This window comes from Trichosurus vulpecula, chromosome 2 (assembly GCF_011100635.1).
Source record: "Trichosurus vulpecula isolate mTriVul1 chromosome 2, mTriVul1.pri, whole genome shotgun sequence".
NCBI classification, from domain to species: Eukaryota; Metazoa; Chordata; class Mammalia; order Diprotodontia; family Phalangeridae; genus Trichosurus; species Trichosurus vulpecula.
In genome coordinates, this window is record NC_050574.1 from 106,155,265 (window position 1) to 106,169,773 (window position 14,509).

Genomic DNA, 14,509 nt, shown 5'->3' on the forward strand with positions numbered 1-14,509 from the left:
CTATATTTCTTTAAATTTATACACACACATATTTCCTTGCAGTACAATTACACTAAATTATATTAATGTAATATAACTGGTTCAGCTATTCCCCAGCTGTTTAACAGTTTATTGAACAATTTGTTTTTGCCATTATCAATAGTGTAGCAATGGTGACTATTTTTTTTTAATATACATAGGTCTTTTAACTCCAACCTAGTAGAATCCAGCAGTAGTTTCATTGGATCAAAGAATATGAACAATGTTATAGCTCATGAGTTTCAAAAAAACAGACCCAATTCACAGCTTCAGCAACAGCTTAAGCTAGTGTAAAGGGAGGAACGGATTGAATTAATCACTCTACCAAAGTAGCTTAATCATGTGAGAATACCTTTATTATATGAGTCAATTAATCAACCAAAAGTCCCTGACCAATTTGAAAGGAATGAAAACCAATGGATGGAATCAAATGACTACAGAGGAAATATGTGAAATATGTGGGGGTTAGTTAAGGAGATTCAGCGATGCCCTATAGGCATCTTTGTATAAAATATATAGGCCCTTTGTATAAAATACTAAGCCAGTTCATAGTCTGAGCACCTTGGTGAAAGGCTAAACTAAAGGAGAGAGCAGTCTAGCACTTCCTGAGAGGAAATCATTTGGGGGGGGAGGGAGTGGATAGAGAAAGAGTCCCCTTTCTCCTTCCCATCCCTTGTAATTAGAAGAAGACCATGTGAACTTCAAAAGGTAAAAAGATTTTAGACTTGCCGCAGGTATCCTAGCAGCATCCTTGGAAGAGCTGACAACATACTGAGGAAAGGTAGCTTCAAGACTCTACAGAAAGTCCATCAGAAAGCTATCCCATGCTTTAGGGGAACTTCATGAGAATCCCACAAAGGACTTCCAGACCTGCATTACCCCTTTGTCACATATACTCTCTGAGCTCCAGTGTATATACTGGGGGAATGCATGCTCCTGCTTTGGTAGGATATTTTGTACCAAATGTTTTTTACTATAGCATCTTAGTAAATACCCTTTGCTAAAAGTTAATAAAATCTATCTGGTTAATTGATACCAACTGATAATCAATGGAGAAAGCACACCAAGAGACTTGTGGGCTATATAGAAATAGAAAAACCATACCCCAAGACCCAAAGATTACCCTTAAAACACTGAGAGGAAAAGCAGCCAGCTGTCCTCAGAGGACTTGGGCAGGTGAGCCCAGATTTATACTAATTTCAAAGACATTTAAATATTCTGAAGAATATAAAAGTACTCTATAAGTCAGATAATTTTTTTTCAAATTTTTGCCAGACATAGAAAATCTTACACTAAAACCTTTCTGCAGCCTCTAGACTAAGATTTCCCAAAATTCAAATCTCAATATAAAGGTGTTTTGCTGTATCAAGCCTTAGAATAATTTGAATAATTTTCTGTTAAGAAACAAAAGGCTTTTCACTTGAACCCAAGGCAGTATGAAGGCCAGGCCTTTCTCATTTTCTTTCTATTACCTTGAGTTTTGAAATAATTCTAAAAATACTAAGGAATCCATTAATGGTTATCCAGCTTGCAAAGATGTCAGGCTCCCTGACCTAATAATTACTGCAAAATGTGTACCCTGCAACAACAACAACAAAATCCATTTCTTGGACTTGATCCAAAGAAGAGATTGCTAAATATATCCCTTCCCCCTGAAAGTCTGTCATAATATAGCAAATAATTTTTGAGTTTATAGTGGTTTGTAAATTTAAAGGCAGCTTTTCCAATGTTTAGAGCCAATGAATTAAGACATCTTTTGTGAAATAGCCCTATATAGTCTCAGGATTAATTACCTTGACAACCAGTCTGGGACTTTAACTATATAACTCTGAGCAAATTGTTGGATTTTCTAGAGGTATGTGGAGAGTTTCTATCTACTTATTGTAATTACATTGAAGACATTGTCACACTTTGTAATGCCATTCATCTTTTATTTTTCCAATTAATGTGCACTTTTATCTTTAACATCAGAATAATTTCCCAAATATCTACACCTTCATCATTTAAGCTTTTCTGGTAACCAAAAAAAAAATAGAGAGAGAGAGAGAGAAAGAAAACGCAAAAATATCAACAAAAACCTTAAAAAAAAAAGTAAAAGCTAACAGGCAAAGCAAAGAGTATGTGCAAAATATCCCATTTAAAGCCCCCACCTCTACTGAGCAAAGGAAATTGTGCTGCTTTCTCTTTTCTCAAGAACTAGAACTGATCACTAATTAATTAATGCTTTGAGACAAGTTCTAGATCTATGAGTCTACAATAATTCAACTTAATAGGGCCCAAGGTTTTGACATTTAAAGCATGTATGATTGAATGCTCTGAATGATAGCTGGATGCAAAACTGCTCAAAATAAACATACTAAGCTTAAAATGGTCTAATATAACTTTCTGGATAACTGTGAAAGCTTATTTCCATAAAATATCTGCTTTATATATCAATGGAAAACTATGAAGTGATTCTGATATGTCAGCATTTAAAAAAAGACTGCATAGGAAGAATCTTATTGACTTTAAGACCATTATTCTATCCATTTCACCATGTTGCTTTTTATTTTCCCTAAAATGTTTACATAACTATTATCCACATAAAATATCTTTCTCTAAAACAAAAATAAAACCCAATAAACAACACTGTCCTTAGGTATCTTTCCCATTTTTTCTCAGTCCTGGTTTTATGTCTGGTTTTAATTACTTAACAGCAAACCATGTTCTATGCCCAGCTGTCAATTATGACACTTCTGTTACACACTGATGAAGTAACTAAACAGAGACCTGGGATTGTTAAGGAGAATGCCCAAGACAGGGGTGATGAGGAGGGATGTGAAGGTAGTATCTACTCACCATACTTTAAAAAAAAAAAGAAACACAATGACAGAGTCATACTCTTCCCATAGTTTGCAAAATCTTTCCCTCTTTATAGAAATCTGGGGACAGATTTCCTGAGAAGCCTTACAATACTAGACACTGACCCTTGAGTTGAAATTCAAAATACTAAGATTACTGTACTTTATATATAGATAATTAATACTCTTCATGATCTGTCAGTTTTAGAAAATCATTTGGGGACACCTCCTTCCCTTCTTTTTCAGAAGTAGGGATAAACTATGGGTTTATAGCATGAAATATACTGTGAGATAATTAATGTATTGGTTAGTTTTATTTAATTTCTTTTTCCCTCTTTTTAATTCTTTCCTCAATGGAAAGCTCCTTTTAGAAGGGCAGGAGAGTATATGTTTGGAAATGATAGTGATATAAAAAAGAGGTCAACAAAATTTTTTAAGGAAGAAAAGTTTGAACCTAACATCTCAAGGACTGTCTTTCAAAAGAACAACCTATTCCCAAATTTCTCTTCAATGAAACTAATTTTCGCTTTCCTTTCTTCTCTGATAATATTTTTTGCCGCTACAGTACAATCCCTTTCACCATATGTAAACTTTGTCATTTACCTCTCCTCAAAGCAAGCTTAAAAGCTAGATATAAAATACCATTTTGGACTTAAGCTGATATCTTCCCCTACTTAAGCATTGAATTTCTAAAATATTTTTGAACAAACATTGTGTCAAATTCCTGCACTTACTCTGAAGTACAACCATAAGGATCAACTGTTCTGCCAGCCTTTGCCTGACCAAGTGGTGTGAACTATTCTGAAGGAAGACACTGTCCTGTTTCACAGAAGGATCTGGCCTGCACATCATAGTGTTTTGGGGATGGCAACACTTTATAATGGTTTATTTTTTGCAAAAATCTTTCTCTGGGATTTATTTAAACCAAACCTTGTCAAGGACATTAATAATTTAGAGCAAGTGTTAGGTTTCTTAGAGAAGCAATCCAATAAGCTAGGTGTGAAGTATATAAAGACAAAATGAAAGTCTTTGGCCTTAAGGAGCTTAGATTTTATCATAGGATTCATAGATTTTGAGGTCCCTTCCAACCCACCAACCTTCCAGGATGCACCAACCACAATCCAGAACCTTGTTCCCAAGGACCAACTGACTGAAAACATTTTAGGGGCCCTGGACAACAAGGGTCCCCTAAGGACAATGGTCACAAGACTGGGGACTTTGACCCAAGGCCCCTCCTAGTTGCCACATCATTTTAAGATTCTTTTGGCGATGCTTGAGGTTCCTCTCTCCCCTCACTCCCACCCCTACAACTCTGCCCTAGGATCTGTTGGTAAGAACCCTAGGATGTGAAACCTCTGAGAGATTCCCTAGTAACAACTACCAAGAACTCATCAAACACAACCCAATGCCCACTGAAGATATATCTGAGGATCCTCTCCTGTTGCCAAACTCTAAACTTCCCTAGGGCTCTCTCCATCATGAGCCAGAGAACTTCCTAACCCTAAGTGCCAGGATGAGAACTGTTACCTTCTCATGGAACCTTTAATCACAAAGACAGTAATATGAGCACCAAGTCAACAAGCATTTATCAAATACCTACTATATCCCAGGCACTGTGCTAAATGATGGGATAGAATTAAGGCAAAACAGTCCTGCTCTCAAGGAGCTTACAACCTAGTGGAAGGAGATAACATTTTAAATAACTATGTACACAGTACTGGGCCTTTTGAAAAACATTTTAAAGTTATTATGAAGAAGCATTTTGTGACCGTAACAAGAAAACAATTTCCGGCAAACTGGGGTAAATATTTTGTAGCTTTGCATCAGAACACATTTGTTACGGTAGGCTTCGTTCTCATTCTATATTTGTACTCATACAAGGTTCATGTTTCCTGATCTCATGTAGTGATCTGCTATCTATCTTTTATTTTCATAGATCACATTAGTTCTATCTATTTTCTGTCCTACTTAGATTGTAATCCTCTATTAGATAACAAATTCTTTGATTTTAAGAGATTCTGAGATAATTTTTCCTCTATATCTTAAACTTCTATCATGATGACTTCCTCATGGCAAGTGATTAAATAAATAATTGCTACACTGAAATTAAATACATGACAACAGTTTTCAGAATATAATTTCTTAATCTCAATGCCTTAATTTCAATATTACAAATATCTTACACATATAAATTAAAAATCCAAAACACTTTACATGATCCAGAAGGACTAAAATAATGTCAGTCACATAAAGGCAATGTAGTACGGTGATAGTAGCAGCAGATTTTGAATTCAAGGACCTGGGTTCAAATCTAATTGTCATTAGTTTAGACAAAAGAATTGGCTAGATGGTATAATCTATAAGGGTCCTCCTAGTTCTAAATAGTTTGACTCAGTAAAGACATGCTATAAAAATAATGGCATTAAACAACGCATTTAATTTACTGACCTTGGTATTGTGAACTTTGCTCTTTAATAACTTAACATAAAGTACAGTAAACATATGACATAATCTAATTTTCTATTACTTCCCAAATAAAATTTCCCTTCCTGACCTTTTAAAAAATCATCCTGATTAGAAAAAGCACAAATCCAAATAATGTGAATGTTTTTGACATTATCCCAAGAAAGTTCCTGAGCATAACCAGCAGAGAGACTCTTAAAGATAGCTGAGACCAAAGGGTCATTTTATTCCTGACCCTTCCTTCTATAATTGAAAATGCAAGAGTAATAATAGACTATTTGGTAATGGAGACATATTCATTAAGAGGAGATAAGACTATAAAATTTCAGAGACCACTGAACAGCTGCAATGATGTTTAGTCACTAGTGACTGACATAAAATACAATCCCTTTACCATCCTTCTGAATTTAAGATTCCATGTATCTCAAAACTTTATATATTATTTTTGTTTTTAGTCTACTTCTTTATCAGAAAAAACACCCAGACCCATTTCATTCATATTTTCATGAAGTCCTTCTTCCAAAAGGCAAATTAATTAAAAATTGAAACAAGCAACTTCAAAAAATTTTGCTGGGGTTTGCCAGACTACAGGAGGTAACCTCTTAAAAGATTTTGGTAGGCTGACTTAAGAGGGCAAAAAAAAGTTCAAAAGCTAACACCAAACACAGTGATTGAATTAATGTCTTGGTTGCAAATATATTTATTCTTGTTTCTTTGGATAAACAAACCACCCAAAGATTGAGCCTTAGTAAATGATGATTCTGTGACAAATCTATGAAGGCACTGTTGAAATTGGTGCAGTGAGTACCATGAATGGGAGCCCATGTGAAAATTGGACTCTTCTAATTGACAACTGCAGTCTCACACTTAGCAGCTGATGATGTTGAGCTCCTCTTCATTACTTACAAAAGCAAGCTTTCTTTAACAGATAATCCCCTCCTGAAGGCCCAACTGCCTCTCCCCTCCTACCTCTCTACCTATGTTTGTCAATGGCACAGTCTCTCTGATATTTCAGCCACCTACTCTTTTTAGATAATTAGAATTGACAAAATCCAGCATATACCAATGTTTTTCTAAAATATGGTACTCAGAACCAACCCCAGTACTCTAGGCATGATCTGGCCATGGTAAAGCAGTACCATTACCTCCCTCTGTGCCTCTCCATGTATCCTAAGACTATGTTAACTCCCTGACTGTTCTTTTTTCCTACTACAAACTCTAGTAACCCGACCCTACACAGTTGAGTACAATGTAAGACACTTGAAGGAAGGGATCACTAAACATTTGTATCCTAGGCACCTAGCACAAGGCCCTGGCATACAGAAGGCCCTTAATAAATTCTTGTTAATTGATTGATAGATGGATGCCCTGGTAACAGGTTAATGTTGAATGTTTGCCTCTCTCTTTTACTTAAGATATCCATAAATCTTTATTAGACTAATTCCTCTATTTAATCCTTATCTCCTTCCTTCTAAGACCTTGCTCTAGCAGTGATGCATTCTCTCTCAGGTATCTTGAATATCTTCTTCACAGTCCTCTTCTCATAGGCTCACTTTGCCCCAATCCTAAATAAACTTCCATTGGTTTTTCCAACTTTTCTAGCTATCAAGTCATCTGATTCCTCCCATTCACTGCCAAACATTTTTAAAAGTGAAATATCTCCAAAGTCTACACATCCTTCCCACCCATTCTCCCCACAACCCTCTGTAATGTAGCTTCCAATGCCACCATTATGTTAATATCATTCTTAAAAGTCACCAGAGCCCAATGTCAAAGCAAATGGCCTCTTCAATTTTCATTCCCCTTGCTCTTTTCTCATCTTATGACACAGCTAAATATCCAACTCCTTTTTCTGGATAATCACTCCTCCTTTGGCTTCTGAGATATACAACCTTATCTTCTACCAGCCTTTTCTCTAATTCTCATCTTATTCCACAGGTTTAATCATCATCCCTTTTCTCTTCTCCCAAACTATAATTTTTCTCTCTGACTTCTCTTTTCTGTCTGTCTGTCCAAATGTCTGTCTCTCTCTAATCTATTATCAAGTTGCATTCATTCTACCTCCACAATATATCTCATATCTGGCCCATTCCCTCTATTCTAATTGACCTTCCCCAAGTATAGAGCCTACACCTACCTGGACTCTTCCAAAAACCTACTTTGAAGTCCTCCTGCTTTACCTCCTTCACCTTTCCAAACCTATTCTTTATACATTTGTAGACTAATCTTCCTTATATGCATAGAGCTGGTCTTAATATTTTGCTCAAATGCTTCCACAGTTTTCAACTATCTACTAATAGAGTACAAAATCCATAGTCTGGCACCTGAAGCATTTCACAATCTGGTGCCACCAGGCTGTGTCTGTGTTCCAGTCATAGCTCATAGTACTCTCTTGTGTCTAACTCTATATTCTAGCCAAACTGAACTATTCATTCATCACCATATAGTTTCTAACTCTGTGACTTTGCTCATGTTATTCCTTGTGTCTAGAATGACTTCTTTACCTCTATCTGGTAAATTCTTGACTATCTTTTTAAAAGTGCAACTCATATGCCATCTCTAACATTAAGCAATCCATGATTGTATTTCCCTGCTATCTCACTCACTGCAGCCATCTACTACCAGTTGGGAATCACCTCCTCCCACCCCGACCTCAGACCTCACATAGTACTTTTTCTGCACTTTTATTAATTTATCATGCATTATTTTACATTATAGTTATTTATGTGTGGCATATCCCTGCAGTAGTTTGTTAGCTACAAGAAGAAAAAGACTACATCTTATCTAGACTACATATTTACACCCAAATACCTAGTGTAACATATGGTTATGGACAGACTAAATAAATGTCTCCCGAACTATTTGTAAGGACAATAAATAACATCTGAAAAGAAGTGTGTCAGTTTCATGGGGGAAAATTTCATTTCTAAGAATTGAACAGTGTTAAACCAAATATTTAATGTTCCAAGAACAGCATCTCTGCTTGCAATCTTAGAGAGAAAAAAGCTGCTGAGACATTCAAGTGATAACCCACTTCTTCGACCCCCAACCTAAGGTAGTATTTCTTTATCTGTTGTAACAGTTCTTTACTCTCACACATTATGTTATTTCAGGTCTCCAAAGGGTTTTCCGTGGATAATGGAAGGTGTAGAAATCATACTTCATTAATTATTTTTTGCAATCCTTACTTTCATTTTATGAAGAATAGGGATTCACCTTATTTTGCCCTAGTAAGAGAAAAAAACATGCCATACACATATTGAAGAGGCATAAGAGAGCGGAAAATTATTTAGGGAAACTAAATTGTGTGTTGTTTTATTTTCTTCTCAAATGTGTGTGTAATACACAGAGGAGAGAATAAACAAATTAATAGGAAAGGGCAAAGAAGAAGTTTGCATATGCTTTATCTAAAACTTCTCCTAAAAGGACATTGAACTAATGTCATATATCTACATCCTAATGAACATAAAAATAGGTTCACAGGCCTTACAACTGGAATGGACCTTAAGAGATTATCAAATATAGGCTCATCTTTCATAAATGGTGGTAAGTGACTATGCCCACATCACACAGGGCATAAGTAACAGAGCCCAAATTCAAACTCATGAACTCTATCTTCAAATCCAATAATATATGCTTTCCATTCTACCATGTTACCATCTCCTACACTGCTAATAATTGACATGTTTTTGTTTTACAAATAAAGTAAAGTTACGAGACGAGCTGAAATGGTTGGTATTTTAAAGCATTACAAATAGCAAAATTTATCATAAATAAAACATACCTGAAAAAGAACATGTACATGGCAGCTGTGATGCAGAATAAAAGGACCTAAAACCAGAAGAAAATAAATTATTTGCAAATAATGTTCACACATGAACATGATCAGTTAAATATCTCTCAAAAACTAAGTAAGTCTAAGTATTTTTAGGTAGAGATTTAGATTCTATATTTTACTACAGACTACAGTTATTTAAACTGTCATTATTTTCTTTCTCCTATCTATCAAGCTTAAAATATATAGAAAATAGGGAGTAAATTAAAAGCAGTCAGGTGAAGTTAGGCATAATAATTCACCAAGCCAAGATGCAATGTAATAGCTATAAAGCAGCCCAATAAGTGATGTTCATTTGACTGAAAAGCACCCTTCTGTTCCCAAAAAGTATGAAGGAAATGATGAATTAATAATACATTGTTTCCTGCAATAGTGTTTGTATAACTCTCAGGAAATACAGTGCTACTGCTGTCATCACCATAGCATGTAAGAATTACATAAAAAAAAATAAGTCTCACCCAGTCCAATAACAAAGAACTGGAGTCATACCATACGAATACCTTTCAACTTCTTATCACAATCACACACATTCAAGAGCTTACATTCATGTGAATCTGGAATACTACTGACTCTGGACCATATTTGTCAAAGGCTATAATTACAGTATTGTTTTGTTTTTTGACCCAAAACAATTAAAACATGATCTAGATGCCTTTTTAAGTTGTAATAAAAAAAAGACCAAGTGACTGATACTAGTCGCACAATTTAAAGAATTTAGAGCTAACAAGAACCTTAGAGACAATTAAGTACAATATTTCCATTTTAAGAGAAAAGAGAGGCCCAAGGAAATTAAGTGATTTGTCCAAGGTCGCATTGGTAAGTAAGTAGGAGTGATTACATTACATCTAGGTCCTCTGACTCCAGTTCCAAGAGTCTTTCCATTACATCATAGTGGGTCTACTACTCAACCCCTAGATTTCTCAGCTTTCTCTGACCTCTAGCCCTTTTTTTTCTCCCAAAGCACACCTCAAAAAACTACTATGTCCTTTCCCCAACTCATCAATCCCTCTTCTTTTAATCAAATAGCTCCCCACTTCTCTCCTTAACTGGAAGATCATGAAATCATAGGACTTAGAGCTAAGAAGGGCCATTATATATCCCTTAGAGCAGAGGTCCTTAACTCGGGGTTCATGAAGTTGTTTGCTTAATACTTTGATAACTGTACTTGTATTTCAATATGATTTGTTTCCTTTGTAATCATATATATTTTATTTTATGCATTTTAAAACATTATTCTGAGAATGGACCCACATATTTCACCAGAATGCCAAAGGGGGGGGTCAGGATATAAAAAGTTTAACAACTCCTGCCTTAGAACAACTTCTTCATTTTGCAGACAAGAAACTAAAACCCAGAGAGATTAAGAAATCTGCCCAAATTTAAAAAGGCAGTAAGTAGAAGGGACAGTATCTGAACATGGATCTTCTTGATTTCTGTGTTATTAAAACCCCTCTGTATGAACTTTCCATTTCATTGCTATAAGGAATTGATGGGGAGGACACTCTAGCTATGCAGATTTACAAATGCAGAAATCTGAAGTCTTTACAGAGTTGCCTGGGATACTGAAAGTGAAGCAACTAAGCCAAAATCATACAATCAGTATCTGTCAAAGAGAGCATCTGAGTCCACTTCTGTTCATTCTGAGACCTGGTATACATCCACTATCCCATACTTGCACAGATTATTCATATGTTGTTTAATGTACAAAATTCAGGGCTTGTTCAACTGTTATTATTTAGGTTTGGCTGAACTACAGAACATAGCAGACTCTAAATTTCCAGAGAGAAAGGAAGTAACTTTATTCAGAACTTGGCTATCAAAATAGGTTAAGGTCTTGATTTTCTTTTAAATGATAATGATAATATGAAGTTCTAGTACTTCAATATGAATTTAAAATGGAAGATAATTCTGGCCTTTACTTAAGACATTAAACTATTTTGCAAATTCCTAGATGTTGTACCACGTGGTAGGAATACAAAGACAAAAATGAACCCATGCCTGCCGTCAAGGAGCTAAACGTCATACATGTCTACAGATAAGTACATACATGATATATCTCGAATAAAGGACAGTGATATTTTGAAAGGAAGGGACATCTACAAGTGTGTGGGGGTGAGGACAGATCTCTCAAAGTATGTGGAACTTGAGCTGAGCCTTGAAGTGGATACAAGAGGTGAAGTTGAGGAAGGTGAACAATTCAGATGAAGGAGATGGATTGTTCAAAGATACAAAAGAGGGAGACAGAACATCATGTACAAGTAACAGGAGGGCAGTTTAGTAGAAGCATAGTTTATGGAGAGGAGTAATATGAAATCAATCTGGAAAGATAAATGAGGCAGTCTGTGAAGGCCTCCAAATGTCCCCATGAAAGTATCCCAAGAGAACAGGAAGTCACTGAAGCTTCTTAAACAGAGGAATAACATGGCCAAACCTATGCATTAAGAATACCAATTTGTGAACTGTGTGGAAGATGGATTGGTGAGGCTTCCCTCCCAGACTGGAGCCAGGAAGAGCAATTAGGAGATCATTAAAATAGTTCAAGAGAAAGATGATGAGTATCTTAAATAGGGTGATTATGGTATAAGTAGAGAGAAAGGGATATGAAAGATTTTGAAATAGTAGAATCAATAAGACTTGGTAATTGACTGGATGGGCATAGGGAGAAAGAGTGAAGAATCTTATAAACCTGTGTGACTAGAAGACTAGTAGTACCCTCAAAAGAAAAAGGGAAATTTGGGAGGAGACATGGTTTTAGGTAGATAATGAATTCTGTTATGCATGTTGAGCAGGAGATACCTAATCTAGATAAATATGTCCAGCCGGAGATTCAGGAGCACAAGAGAGATAAGAGCTGAACATATAGATTTGGGAGTAATCAGAAAAGATATCAATTGAATCCACTTCAGAAAGTAGATGAAAAAAGTCACTGAAACTTAGATTGTGTATTACATGTCATATTACACACCAGAAAACTTTATTAGGTCTATATTTATCTGTTTCAGAGCATGTATAATCAGATCAATGGCTATTCTCAAGTTAATTAGAGGATTGTATGGCTACTTAATTTAAAAAAAACTGAACATAATCCAAATCTAGTCAATATAAAGTCTGGGTTTTTTTTTTAAGGTCCTTACATTTAACGTTAGGAAAGTTTTGCTAAAATTGAAATTCTTTTACCTCCCAATATTCAAAAGAATAATAATAACCAACAAGAAGAAAAGCATACTTTACTGCCAATTTTTCAATATATAACAAAATTATATTAAAGAAATATTAGGATTGTGAAAATCAGATGAAGAAAATTGGTTGTTCTAACTGAATGAAATGTGCTCCCACAATTTTTCCTTATATGGTTCACCTTTTTTGATTTATGCCAAAGGATCAACAAGCAGAGCTTGGCAACATATTAACATTAAGTTTTTTTCCAGTTGTAGAAACAGAAATGTCAGGTAAATGGTTGAAAAGGCTATATTTTCAAAATCCTGACCTTTTATGGAAAGTAGTTAAGCTATATCACAAGCACCTAAAATTAAATTACTGAAAGGTAGACAGCCATTCACAGACACCAAGGTTATGTAAATGCCTAGTAATTAATGCATATAACACAGAACATAGAATCTTTATACAATTTCAAATCCTAAGGGTAGATTTTGTTTTAAAAAAAATCATTTAAATACTTTAAAATGACTTCTCAAGGAAAAAAGAATAGATAAGAAGGTAGATGGAAAATCTAGTATTAATAAAAAAGCAAAACCCATAAACAAGTAAAACACAAAGCAGACAGGAGCAGAAATTTATTGAAGTTAAAGGTTAGTCAACGATCTGTATTTAAAAGCTGCAGTAATATTCAACTACATTTTTTTTTCCTTTGTTCCTCTTCCTTTGCCATCTCTTTTGTTTGTTTTGGACAAGTCATTAAAATACATCTCAAAAAACAGAAGGAGAAGGTAACTGTTTAAAGAGAAAGGAAGAGCCAAGAAAGTTGAGGAAAGGAATCACTGCTTGGGCGGAGGAAGAGACTGAAAGGAGGTATGGAAAGTGACTAAAAACAAAAAGGGAATGGAAAAGCTGGAGAAAGATAAAAGGACCAGGGAAGCTTTTATTATTGTTAAATTTGGGTCCAATCCTTGGTGCTTATTTGAGGAGGGTATAATCTCTATAGCACCCTCCACTTTATCCTTTAATCTTTCCTACAACCTAGGAAAGTTTTAACCAATGGATCAGTTCAAAAGCAACCCAAGACATTCCAACTAATGAATCAGAAACTGAACTAGATCTTGTTGATTTAAAGGGTCAGGATACAAGCATGGACCCTAATCTAGTGCAGTGGGAAAACTAAGTAGCCTTGAGAATGTATATAGAATTTTAATCAATTGAGAAAAGGCATATCCAACTTAAAAAAATGTTAAGGTATCAAAAAAGTTAGCTAACAAACATAATTACCTGAAAATCCTATATGCATATGGCCTTCTTGGTTCAATACCAAAATATGAGTTTACTGTTGTCCAATTTGGAAATGGGCTTACATAACTGATGTGAGCATCCCAATCCTTTACTTAATGTAACAAAATGCAATTCAGCCAAAAAAAAAAAACGTGCATGTCATTTAGCAGCTGGGGGAGGTGGTGAGGGAGGCTACGTAAAATTCAGAGCACAGAGAAGCTGAAAAAATATTGTGTTTTCAGCAGGGCAAAGTAGCTAAGTCATCTAGATGGAGCATTCCAGTTACATACAGATAAATGATGGGGAACCTTATCCTCACCCGAACAGTGACATTCATATTAACCTCAAGTAGGAATGAGAAGCAGGCCTAAGGCATTACTCCCCAGCCCAGACGACTCTTTAAAAAATGTTATCTAAAGTAGTTTCAATAGGCAACAGCAGTGCCACTACAAACACAGCATAGCTTTACTAAATAGCTTTATATTTTAAGAAACTTTCATATTGTTTCTTACTATATTTGACTAGGAAGACAGCATTCACTGCTTCAGGCAGCTACTGTCAAGAAGCCAACAGCTGCCGTCCAGCTGAGTTCCACATGTGTGAGTATCCATTCAGACCTAATAAAAAGCCTTGAGAAAAGAACCTTAGCAATTCAGACACACTATCCATACTGAAAATATTTTCAACACTATTCATTTGAAAGGCAGTATATATGGGTGATTCACCCATGTAACAGGAGCATCATATGTCACTCACACACACATAGGTGGGACTAATTCTTACAAGTGGTATGTCTTGTGCCCATACCCAGGCTGTTCCTCATGCATCTGCTAATTCCAGAATTCAGAGAAAATCCTCTTCCTGATTATGTATGGTGTAATTCATATCTGGCCTGGTTCTCACCCCTCCC

The 14,509-nt window shown here is 35.5% G+C and overlaps 1 protein-coding gene across 1 annotated transcript in view; it reads right to left on the reverse strand.

Annotated features, from left to right (window-relative positions):
• Positions 1 to 14,509, reverse strand: part of TMEM135 (transmembrane protein 135) — a 347,914-nt gene that overhangs the window by 102,081 nt on the left and 231,324 nt on the right. Inside the window, exon 6 of the mRNA XM_036747191.1 lies at positions 9,106 to 9,152. Within this exon, the coding sequence (XP_036603086.1) occupies positions 9,106 to 9,152 (47 nt within the window). The remainder of the gene's footprint in view (positions 1 to 9,105; positions 9,153 to 14,509) is intronic.